This window comes from Kogia breviceps, chromosome 10 (genome assembly GCF_026419965.1).
Source record: "Kogia breviceps isolate mKogBre1 chromosome 10, mKogBre1 haplotype 1, whole genome shotgun sequence".
Taxonomy (NCBI): Eukaryota; Metazoa; Chordata; class Mammalia; order Artiodactyla; family Physeteridae; genus Kogia; species Kogia breviceps.
The window spans coordinates 55,439,793-55,452,858 of record NC_081319.1 but is presented as its reverse complement, the minus strand read 5'-3'; the positions used below and the strand labels follow the sequence as shown (position 1 = coordinate 55,452,858).

Below are 13,066 nucleotides of genomic sequence, written 5' to 3'. Positions count from 1 at the left end.
TCTTGCATGCACCATATGAGCTAACTTTGCAGTCCTATTCAGGTGTTAGGGTCATCCAGCAGAAGCATCCACTGTCTCAAAGGGTGGGTGACAGTTCTGCCTCAGTGACTCATTGAAGTGGAGCTGGAGGACCACGAGTCACTTTCTCCTTGGAAGCCTGGAGCGTGTTCTTACTTGTGCTGAGAATACCAGTGACTCTAAAGCTGGGGGAAAAAGACGCTTAATGAATTTCAGCATGTTAATATACTGCAGGTTCCCAATTGTGTGAATTTAAGAAGCTTATCAATTTGGTATCTTCTGAATAATAGCATTTATTTTATACTCTAAATACTCCTGGGGAAGTCTGAATAACACTGCAGCTTCTTTGGTGTAATAGCTTTGGTGGGCTAATTGACTTCAACCTTGGGATTGCTCCTTAAAAAAAAAAAAAAAGCCACAGTTTTAATGAGCATAGTAATAAATCATTCATCTTTTTAGCTCATAAATGATAGGAACAGTGCTCTGCAATATATTTCTAGATTCTCCTGCTGATCCATTGGCCACATTTTAAGGATCTTATGATCAGTTTAATATGTCCACCTCCATGTAATTTAATATAATATCTAGTAAGTTTGCACCTATGAGGAATGCAATGGGACAGATTCTAAATAGCAATAATCGGGACTTCCCTGGTAGTCCAGTGGTTAAGACTTGGCCATACAATGTAGGAGGTGCAGGTTCCATCCCTGGTCAGGGAGCTAAGATCCCATATGCCTCAGGGCCAAAAAAACAAAAGAAAACATAAAACAGAAGCAATATTGTAACAAATTCAATAAAGACTTTAAAAATGGTCCACATTAAAAAATCTAAAATAAATAAATAGCAATAATTGCTCTTTTATGAACATGACTTACATTTAGTTGGTAACTGTCCTCTGCAATGTCCTAAATTTCTTTATTTCTATAATTACTCATAATTATAGAAAGGATAATGAGTTATTGAGCTTCTCCTATGTGTCTGGAACTCCACTAAATTTTTAGTGTACTGTGTCATTGAATTCTCATAATAACTCTCTGAAGTAATGAGTATTATTTCCCCTTTACAGTTCAGGAAATTTGCTGAGAAATGATAACTAGTTAATGTCATAGAACTGGTAAATGCCAGAGTCACCATGTCACTATCTTTTAGAGATTATTCCTACCCAACATTTTCTGGAGGTTTATAAATAAATTTGTTTGTTTGTATTTTTGTTAAAATTGAAATATATAAATAATTGAACCCACATTGAAACTTTTGGTTGTCTTAAGGCTTAATATATCCTAGGGGGTTATATATTTCAAGAATTAATTTTTGTGTTCATAACATAGCTGAGACACCATTTAGAAATAATTTAGACTGTCTAATCACCACATTGAAGAAAATAGAATTTCAAGTTATGGACAGTAAGAGCATAGGAGGCAGATGTCTACATCCTTGCCTGCACTAATGTGTTTACAAATGAGAAATAGCTTTTATTGCTGAAATTTAGTTGTAAACTAGCCACGAGGATGAACCTGTCTGTGGCAGGTGAGCATCATAGCCCATCATGTCTCTGTTGTCAGGATTTAGCTCAGTGGCTGGTATAGACTAGAGGATTAAATGTTTGATGAGTGAGTGAATGAATGGTCAATAGTATAAAAAATAAGAGGATGATCCATTTAGTAAAGTAGCTTGAGTCAAGGTATGTAAATCCACAAGTGGCTTTGACTGGGATCAGTATTTTCACCCTGTGGGCCCCCAGTTGCTCAGGTGTGCTGGCAAAGAGCCCAGGACTCCTGTAAACAGAACTGGGGGAAAATGGAGATGCATGCATGCTTTTCTCATTGATATTCCAGGAAGTCCTGGTGACATCATTTAATTCAATGTGGAGTCACATTAAGAATAAGACTTATCTCTTTCCTACTGGTGAGTTTTAAGAAAATTGCAATTAATATATATGCCAAATAAAATCTGGCATTGATGATGGAAGTTATGCTTTTCAAAGGTAAAGTGGTTTATCTCATTTGAACATCTACAACCTACTGTGCACCTCTTGTTTGCTATTTGTCTACCAAAGTCATGATGTTAATACCAGAAATGCAAGAAGTGAAGCAAACTGGTAGCACCCAGTTGGCTTCCTTCTCCCACCTGCTTCATTCCTGCATTGATAGATCAGTTTTCATGGTGGTACTCAAATACACACACACACATTTTCTCCAAGCTAATGTTAAGGATCATAGGCCACCACATGTTCTGCAGCCTTTTCCAGCTCTTTTCAGAAAGGCTGGGGTTAAATAAACCTAGGATATGCCATCCTTCACTTAGACTGACAGGATTTAAATGTATAGCTGAATTTGTTTTCTAAAAAAAGGTGCTGGTGTAGAGCTGACTGTGTCCTCTTTCTCCATTCCATGTGAAATATGCATGGCTTTACAAAGCCAGTTTCCTGTGAAATTGACATTGGACAATTTAGGAATAAAAGTGGGTTTAAGCAAAACAGCAGTGCAACTTCATATATAAAGCTGTAAGTTTTCACTTTCTATATATGCAGCATATACGTTCTAAATGTAATCGTATGTAATAGAGGTTAGAGGAAAACTAGCCAGGTGTGTTTTTCTTAGCAACTTGAGAAATTTTTATTGGGCCAGCCTTGAAAACAAAACTTAACTTTGGGTCTTTTGCAAACTCATTCCCTCAGTAGGATGAAGGGATTTCCATTCTTCGAAAGGTGAATTGTGCTTCCAAGTAGGTTTACACGCTGAACACCTGTAGGAATCCAGCCACTGTTGGCTCCTTCCCCTTGATCTATCAGAAAAAGTTGTGAACCAGCCATTAAACACACTGTGTTATGTTGAAATCTCAGGTCTCCGAATCAAGTAGATCGGGATTTAAATTCTCATTGGATTTAACAGCTGTGTGACCTTGGACGATTGCATATCTTCTTATAACCTCAACTTTCTCACATGTAAAATAAGGACATTAACCATATCTATCTCAAGGGCTGTTTCAAGGAATAGAACCATAGTGAATTTAAATAATTTTAAAGCCTTGTGTGTGGCACACAGTAAGCTTAAAATAAATATTAGATAATATTGTGCCATATAGTGCTAATAATGAGCCCTATATAACAACAAGTAAGTTATATGACTTGATTATAATATTAATCCTATGTAGCAATGAATATTTTAGTATGACTATGTCCTTGCTCTTGCTGCTATTCAAGTTGATCTGGTCATGATATTCCTGTAAACCTCCAATAAAACAAAGGTAATTCTCTGTTCTGCAACTTTTTATCTCTGTATGAATGGAAAGTGTTATAACTTTAAAGGTCAGAACCTTAAGAATGGACTATCCTGTATATATCAGGCTACCGGTAACATTTTTAACTTGTAGCAAAAGCAATAGCATACAAAGGTCAAAGTAGAAGAAACAGATCCAGTATGGAGTCTGATTTGTTCTTCGCTATTACACTTATACTAAAACATTTCTTGTGGTTTCACACAGAAATTCAAATTTAACAGGATGTCCTGTATTTTATCAGGCTGCCCTACTCTCAAGGGACATAGTGTTTGCCACCCAAGTTCTGTTGCACAACTCCAGGAGTTACCATTGGTGCTGGGCTCTGGGGTATCATTGACATAGAACTCAATGGGAATGGTTGCCCTTGAGTGGAATTCTTTGTCCCTAATATCTTTATACCTCGCTCAGCGACACATTTGTGTGTGTTCCCAATATGCCTGTGAGCCTCAGCAAGTCTATGCTGTCATATTCTGGGCAGAAGACGCAGAAATGGTTTGCATCTGTTCTGTCTTTGTATGTGTTGTGATGATTATTCCAGAAGAAGTTAATAGGGTGCCATAGCAAATGTATGGCCATGTTCATGCCGTTTCCAGAATTCCAGTTGTTTGAGGGAGAATTATAGTCCTTGTCAACGAATCAAGTGACAACTTTGTATCCCAGAACTCACGGCAGGGAGGCCCCCTTCGGAGAGGCGAATGAGACTGAGGAAGGGGGATGAGATTTGTTTACAATATTGAGTTTGTTTCTCTATAGTTTTGCTTCCTGTTCGCACTTTTGACCATCAGGACCCTGAGTACAAAACCATATGTCGTTGTGATATAGCAGTACCTTACAATAAAACTATAGAGAGATCTCAATATTGTAAAATGTTAATTTAGCATTTTCTCACAGGAGAAACCATCCCATCAGGTGATACTGGGCTGAGCTCATGAGGTCATATGGAGGGAGAAGTCAAGGAGAGCCAGGATCCCACCTGGCCACCTGGCACAGGACCACAGGTAACTCTCATTCAGTCATGGAGACTCAAGGGGCTCATAACACTTCACTGCTCATCTCAACCCAAGGGCTGCTTTAAGCCAGCCCTGCCTTAAAGAATAACATACACAACCCAGTGTTCAGGTTGTCCTGAGCACTAGAAACAGTTTCTCTTTCTTTGCCGAGTGTGTTATACGGAATTAACCCCCCTCCCCGATTAAACTTGGGGAGGAGAACGCCAGTTGCCAATGCTGTGCTTACATGGAATCTGAAACAATGAAATCCTTCTTTTAAAACATGTGTTCCTTAGGGAAGTTGTTCTTATTGGTTCTTATTTTAGGGAAATTGTTCTTATTGGTGCCGTGGGAGGAAAAACTGGTAGAGGCTCTCCTCTGACTCCATCAATATGCGAAATCAGGAGAAGAGAAATCACCTTCTCGCTTTTAGCGGAGGGAGAAGACAGTTGAAAACAGAGGGCAACCCCCTTCATTGCTTAGCAAATAAGACAGAGGACACACTTATTGGGCACCATTTAGGGGTGAAAGCCTACTTCTTGGCAGTCTTTCTTTATTTTCCTTCATTTGAGGTAATGAATGCTTCTAGAGCTCCCATCATAAGGGAAGGCTCTGGCTTTCTTTTTTTTTTTTTTTTTTTTTTTTTTGTGGTTCACGGGCCTCTCACTGTTGTGGCCTCTCCCGCTGCGGAGCACAGGCTCCGGACGCGCAGGCTCAGAGGCCATGGCTCACGGGCTTAGCCGCTCCGCGGCATGTGGGATCTTCCCGGACCGGGGCACGAACCCGCGTCCCCTGCATCGGCAGGCGGACTCTCAACCACTGTGCCACCAGGGAAGCCCTCTGGCTTTCTTTTTTTTACCGGGTCCAAGGCTGTGACTTTGTAGCTAGGGAACACAGAGGTCTGACTGTGAAGGTCAGAGCTGAGCATATGCCCTTATATATTTAAGGCAAAACAGATTTGAAAAAAATTAATACACTGTATTCTCTGTTTCTCCAGAGAAACAACCAGTAAGGGGTGTGTGTGTGTGTATGAAGAGCTTTATTTCCTGGAATCTGCCAGATTATGCAGGCTGACAAGTCCCAAGATCTGAGGTCAGCAAACTAGAGACCAAAGAAGAACCAGTGTTTCAGTCTGAGTCCAAAGGCAGGAAAGAAACAGTGCCCCAGCTTGAAGGCCGTCAAGTTTAACTCAGGGGGAGGATCAGCCTTTTTCAGATCTTCAACTGACTGGATGAGACCCACTCACATTAGGGAGGGCAATCTATTTTACTCAGTCAATGGATGAGTTTAAATGTTAAAGCCATCCAGGAAACACCCTCACAGGTAGATCCAGTATAATGCTTGACCAGCATCCTGAGCATCCTGTGGCTCAGTCCAGGTGGCAAATAAAATTAATCACCACACACGTGTATGGTACTAAAGCAAGTATGTCCAGAATGGCCGGCTTCCTCCAGATCTCACCTAGAGGAGCTGTAACTCCTAGAGCCGTGCAACAAGCATGCTGATGATGTTACTTAGAAGAGTAAGAGTTAGTGTTCAACTAATTCTAAAACCTCCGATGCCTTTAGGGCAGCTTATTAAAGCAGGAGGCTCTAACTCCCTGCTTCTGTTTTTGGGGAGAAGTAAAACATTTCATTTTTATTATTATTAATTTTTAAATTGCTACAGCATTTAAAAGAGGCTATCCCATTAAAAAACAATTGTGCCTTTGTCTCCCCATTGATTTTTCTTTCTGCTGGTGATATCCATGGACTAGCAGTATTTATAGGCAATCCCCAGAGTTGGTGTACTGTAGTAGAAAGGGTATTAGATCAAGAGTCAAAAAATATCACGTCTGATGTCATTTATTCACTTACTCACCATGGGATTTTTGTATCCCTCTTAGGATCTTAGAACCAATCTTCTCATTGGTAGAGGGGAGGTTAGTAACTCTTGCCCTATCTACTGCCTAGAGTTATTATAAAGGCCATACAAAATAAAATAAATGTCCCTGAAACACCTTAAATACTGTAAAACTCTGCTGCATGTAAGGAAATATTATTATCTTCAGTCTATATGAACATCCCCTTCAATTTGTTTTTAAAGTATTATAGTCATGAGGTTGCTTTAGAGTTGTTTCAAACATCTTCAGGATATTTCAGGATATTTTGTCACCACTGCTCAGGACAATTCATCTTGAGACAGCTTTGTCCACCTAACAGTTAAAAGTGACTATAAATTGATTACACATAATTTTGTGATTTAATAAAAACTTGATAGTATGTAAAGTAGGCAAAAACTAATAACTTAGAAAGACCCGTAGTGTAATATATTATTGTGGAAAAAAATAGGAACTAGTCCCCTAAAACAGTGTTAAAATTTGGTCCACCAAATGGTACTTGTTCACAAGGAAATACATACAGAAATAGAGAGTAAGCATTCAAAACCTTTTATAACAAGTTCACATTAGCATGACATTTAATCCAAATGTAATTTTGGTTTGTTTAACGTAGTAATAAAAAAATTGCAACTTGCATTTTGTATGTCTTAATTTTTCCATTAACTTTGAAAAATGTAAATATTTTGCAAGTGTTGGTTTGTGACAGATTGGAAATAAAAATGTTCCCCACCACAGGTGGCTTGAGAAACATTGCTCTAAAATTCCTAATGCCAATAACTACTTCCTGAATATTTAAACATAATTTCATCAAGCGTGAGTGTTGTCAGATTGAGTGTTGAAATCTTCTTCAAAGGTAGTTACCTTTTCCAGAAACATGTATATATAGTAGTCATAATGTGTATCCAAAAAACACAGCCCCAGACATAACCTTTGATCTATATATGAGCAATAATTTTGCCCTCCACTTGTATTCATTTGCTAAGCTTCCTTGAAATGTTCTGACATTGTCTTCAACTGTAATAAGGCAAATAAGTACCAATAAACCTAACAGTAAAAATCTGAGAAAAATGAAGACATTTCAGGAAAAAAAAAAATGTTTATATTCTTACATAAAATGAAAATGACAAGGTCTCTGCTCCCATTAACTATGGAGAGGGTACTGTTCTAACTTTTTCACAGTCTTTTGACAAAACTAAATAATAAATCAAGAAATCCCCATACAGATGAAAAGATACAGAAACAGAACAAAATGGAGGAGTTACTTATGGTGAGATGGTCAATTAAATGTAATAGATGTATGAATTATAGTCATATACTTTTACAGACTAGCGTACACTGCAGAGTATTCACTCAGTTGATGATGTGTGAAATGCTGACTAAGGCTAGGAATCCTTTTTTTTGTAGCCTTATCTCTGTAACTAAAGCTACTTCATGAATAAGCAAAAGTGAATAAAATAAGGGATTCAGAGATATTTATTCTTGTATGTACAAATATTCCTTTGAAGCACAATTTGCCATCTGTTATTCATTGATGTTTAGGAGGAAAGGCAGTGTTAAGAACTGGGAAGAACATTGGACCAGGTATGAAAGGATATGGGTTCTATTTCTAGCCTGTTACTATTTAGCTGAGTGGCCTTGAGTAAGTCATAAGCACTATTTTAGCTTGTTTTCGTTTTTGTTTTTCCCATCTGTTAAATATCAGATTGGACAAGATGCTCCTTTAGCTAAATGATCATGAAAATTTAAGTTAAAAAACAAAAAGATTTTAAAAAGATTCTAGATTGCAGGTGTCACATGAGTTATTTTTCTGCAAATTTAAAAGGCACATTCTTTTAGGTTCATAGTGCCAAAGAACCTTTTGAAAGAGCCCATCTATTTACATAAATGTGGTACATAAATATAAAACTGAAAATAAAAATATAAATGCATATATTATTTTAAAGTTCATTCTATGCAGAAATTAAATTCTATTGTCATCAACAAATATGTTCAAGACTTATATTGTATTTCAAAGGAGAGAATTACTTAATGAATAACATTGCCCAAACGCTGTATTCTTTCTGTAAATACAAATTAAGGAATGACACTCTCCAATTCTGTACTGTCTCTGTGAATACAGATTAAGGAGTTGGCCTTGCTGTTTGAATTTGGATTCAGAAAATAGCTACTGGGCAATCTCTTGTGTATAAAGCTCCGTATGTTAATTACACACCATTTTGAGAAGTTGCAGTACATTCTATACTTGCGGAATTTGGAAATGGATTTGAATCAGGATACACTGGTGTACTGCTACTTAGATCTGTACACTATGCTTCACTAGTGGGGTTGGTTGCTTATGGTTGTTTAGCCTCATTAGGGATGAAGGTATACAGAATGTTGGGCAAATGCCAACACATTCATGGGACTGCCATGTTCTGCAGCCCACTCTTTGGGTTAAGCAGGAACTCCCACTGGAACTTGAGTTGATCTAGGGTATAAGCTCCAGAAATCACATCACAGGAAAGTTTTTTTTCTCTGAACTCTTTCTCAATTCTGATTCTTCACAGGAAAAAGACTCTGTCTGGTCCTAGTGTGCTTAATACCTCTCTTAATTATGAATCTCATTTGTAACTAAGAGAGAGTCAACCACCAGGGTCACAATCTTCTGTGAACAAACAGTATCTAATATAATTTAATCATGTGAATTTGTTGCCATTTTTGACAGTAACCTACTTATGCCAAGTGATACTGGCTTTTTAGCTATGGTAGCAACATAATGTTATCTTTTTCAATGGATTTACTTAAGCCCAAAGATATTTTGATTTAAAGAAAACTTTTAAGGACTTCCCTGGTGGCACAGTGGTTAAAAATCCACCTCCAGTGCAGGGGACACAGTTAGATCCCTGGTCCGGGAAGATCCCACATACCATGGAGTAACTAAGCCCATGTACTTAGCACAACTACTGATCCTGTGCTCTAGAGCCCACACGCCACAACTACTGAAGCCCACCCACCTAGAGCCCATGCTCCACAACAAGAGAAGCCACCACATTGAGAAGCCCATACACCACAATGAAGAGTAGCCCCCAATCACTGCAACTAGAGAAAACCCGCACGCAGCAACAAAGACCCAACATAGCCAAAATAAATAAATAAATAAAAATTAATTAATAAAAAATAAAACTTTTAAGTAAATAAACTTATAGTACATGGCTGGCAAATTTTCTAAGATGATATGTGAATGATTGAAGCTTGGGAAACATTGGGCTACTGGAAAACTACACTGAGATGAAAGATAGAAAATCTGACTAAATTTAATTTGAACTCTGTCACTAATTATTGGATTGTCCTCGGGTGAGATGATGAATTTTTCATGCCTCCATTTCCTCATTATCCAATAAGTATGATGGTATTTGCCTAGCTACCTTTGGAATGATGATGTGAAGATTAAAATTAAAGGATGTGTAGTAAAATAATATAAAGTCAAAAGTCATATATTCATAGGTTTGTTATTATGTATCTGAAACATCACTTTTTCTTTTCTTTTAGGTTTTTCTTTCTTTTTTTTAACACCCCAGCGGTTGGGCAGGGGGTCATGTCCACTTAGGAAAAAAATAATATCATCTCTGTTTTCTCTCTAGGATCATGCCATTAATTAGCGGTGTGTGTGTGTCTGTGTGTGTGTGTATGTCTGTACGTGTGTGTGTGTGTGTGTGTGTGTGAGAGAGAGAGAGAGAGAGACTACAGTTGTACAGTTTCTACATATACACTATTCCCAAATACTAAAGCTGTGTTGTCTTTTCCTGATTGATTACCTGTTTATTTGCACTGTTTTTCGTGGTGATCAAAAAGTTTGAAAACTAAACTATGTTTCAAAAAGAACCTATTAATAGATCTTATTCATCTCAAAGCTTAATAAAAATATTATGGCCTGTCTGAATATTTAGAGCTGTTAAAAGTAATGGAGCTTAGTTTCATGCCAAAACTATTTATTGATCTGTAATAATATTTGGAATTTTGTTTATTGTATTTTTCATTTTGTTTAAAACCTCAAATTTGCTACAGAATATATCATCTCTTCACAAAAGATATTTTACTATTTCATAATGTCATTTCCTATAGACTTCAGAATTGCTTTTTCCAATTTAATCATGTTTCTTCTTGAAGTTAAAGTTGTTGTGCTGGTTAAAATATAATAGTTCATTTAAATATGGGATCTATTTTGATATTAATGATCAATCATGTCAGGCTTTTGTGCTTTATTTTGAGACATGCATACAACTAAGTTCCAACTTATTAATTCATTGTGTGAAATAGAAGATACTCACGCACTTAGAAATAATGCTAGCAGTTGTTTGATTTCCCATTCTATTAAGCAAAGCTTATTTAAGCACTACTGCTTCATAATCTCATTCATATATAAATATTTGACTGTGGTCTATGGCAGTGATTGCCAAACTTGAGCGATCATCATACTCACCTGGAGGGCTTGTCAAAACACAGATCATTTGGCCCATGCTCAAGTTTCTGATTCCAAGGTGGGGCCTAAGAATTTGCATGTCTAGAAAGTTCCCCATTGATGCTGAGGCTGATGATAAATGCTGTCCTAGGACCACACTTCTTTTCTCTCCATTGGTGCAGTGGAAGGCACTATAGCAAGACAGGGAAGCCCATGGACTTTGGTGATACCCCCAGGTTTCTGCCCTGGCTTTGACGCTTAAGAGCTGTATAACTTAGACCAAGTTAGGGATCAATTTTGTCCACTGTAAAGCAGTAACAACTATATGTACTGGAAATATTGAATGAAATAATGTATATCAAGTGTTTAAAGCAATGCCTAGCATGTTATGAACACTCACTAAATGCAACATTAGTAACTAGTGGTGACAGTAGTTAGAGTGGTAATAGAACCACTAGTTATGGTCATAGAATATACATACTTAACCTTAGTTCAACTGCAATAAAATTTATTAGACTTTTCTAAGGAAGGCTAGACAGAAAGTTTGGTTTTCACTGATGACATTGCTTCAATGAGAAGCATTCTGGAAAGAAGGAATTCAGTGAAAAGAAATACCACCCTTACTGAAAGAACTTCCAAGAGCATGCTAGAGATTGGAATCTAGATGGCAGTGTAAGCAAAATGCATAAATTTTGTGCAGTGTTTCTCAATATTCAGAACTTACTGCATGTGTTTCTTTTTTCCCTTAGCAACAAGAGCAAGACCCAACAAACCTATATATCTCAAATCTCCCCATTTCTATGGATGAACAGGAGCTTGAGACTATGCTGAAACCATTTGGACATGTCATTTCCACAAGGATACTAAGAGATGCTAATGGAGTCAGCAGAGGCGTTGGCTTTGCCAGGTAAAACACCTGCTCTTTCCTTGTATTCCCTTTAATTCCATCCCTTTCTAGCACTACAATAGTGCTGAAATATAGAATATTCAAAGAAAAGTAGCTTATCAAACTGACTGTATCTTTGCTTTGAGTCAGAGAATTCCAGTGTAACTAGAAATATGTTGTTCTTGCTAAAATCTATACATAGAATGTTTATATCTGTCTCAAGTCATAATGGTATGCATAACCCCTTCGCAGTCCTCTCTATGCCTGTAGATCAACAAAATCAGATGCCGTCAGTTTCTACTAGGGATAATAAATGCCCAGCACCCCAGAGCTAAAGACCCCATGGGGTGAACAAAGCATCCACATGTTTTAGCATTGATTTCTAAAGAGCAAGATGGTAGAATTTCTCAGTCAGGGGAAGAGAGAAGAGAGGAAAGATTTCGAGAAACAGGAACTGTTGGGTAGTCGCAAGGAACTCAGAAATCTAAGGGGAGGTGAAGAAGACATTTGCATTTAAGAGGCCGTGGCTGTGTGGTTTTGATGTTTTAAACAAAACAGAAACGAACAAATTGCACTTTTCTCATTGTTGGAAAAAGATGAGTAGTTTTCTTTTTAACTTTAAGAGAATGTTTACGAAAGAGGATCTCAGCCAGCAATGGAGTTAAAATAGTGGTACCTGCTGTGCTTTCATGAAGAAACAAAGTTAAGGAAACTACAGGGAAAATGAAACTGCTCAATAACAAAGAAAAGGAAAAGCTGTGTCTCCACGGTCCAGTGTGTTTATGCGTCTTGAGGTCTTGAGCCAACTCAACATGAATGAATGGATGGATGTTAATGTCATCTGGAAGGCAGCCCCTTGCAGGCAGGTGTTTCCGCCTATGGGGAACCCTGCCATCATTGGAAAAACCATCGCAAACCAACCTCTGTGAACCCACTTGGGAAGATATGAAAATGCAGTGATTAACTGATCTCTAATTTGACTTCCTTGAGGTCATGGACCATGTCTTAAAATTCTTTTTATTCCCCACAATGTTCTACACATACTAGACCGGGAGACATATGCAGGATACAGGTCTGAAGATTTGAAGAGAAGTCAGCAGAATGAAAAACATCTCCCAGACTTGAATGTATGCATGCGGCATTCAAGTTTTCAGAACATTGTTAACTGTTGATTGTCATGGTCAAGGCAGAGCTAATTGCACCACCTGGGTCTCTGAAATTTGCCAACTTACTTATTCTTGGAGACTGTACAGCCTGCTATTGGAGGCCTAGCCAGTGCAGGAGGCACTAAATGCCTGCCATGCTCCACTTCACACTGTATGTACACACCTTTGGCTCAGCACCCACCTCCTGCCCCACAAAACCTCTCTCTAACAAATTAGTTTCTCCTTCATTTATGCTCCTCCTGAGAAAGGAACATGTTTCAAATTCATCAAGGGAGCACATTTTCTAAGAAGATCTATGTTTTGGTTTTTTGTGTTTTTTAAACAAAAGATTTTTGGTACAAAGTATCGATATATTAGTCTGCTCAGGCTGCCATAACAGAATTCAACAGACTGGGTGGCTTTAAACAACAG

At 37.8% G+C, this 13,066-nt stretch overlaps 1 protein-coding gene across 4 annotated transcripts in view; it reads left to right on the top strand.

Annotated features, from left to right (window-relative positions):
* The window catches only part of RBMS3 (RNA binding motif single stranded interacting protein 3), a 1,499,266-nt gene that overhangs the window by 1,237,558 nt on the left and 248,642 nt on the right, over positions 1-13,066 (top strand). For all 4 annotated transcript variants that reach the window (XM_059077389.2, XM_059077380.2, XM_059077384.2 and 1 more), the window contains one exon: positions 11,353-11,510. In XM_059077389.2, coding sequence (XP_058933372.2) covers positions 11,353-11,510 — 158 coding nt within the window. The remainder of the gene's footprint in view (positions 1-11,352; positions 11,511-13,066) is intronic.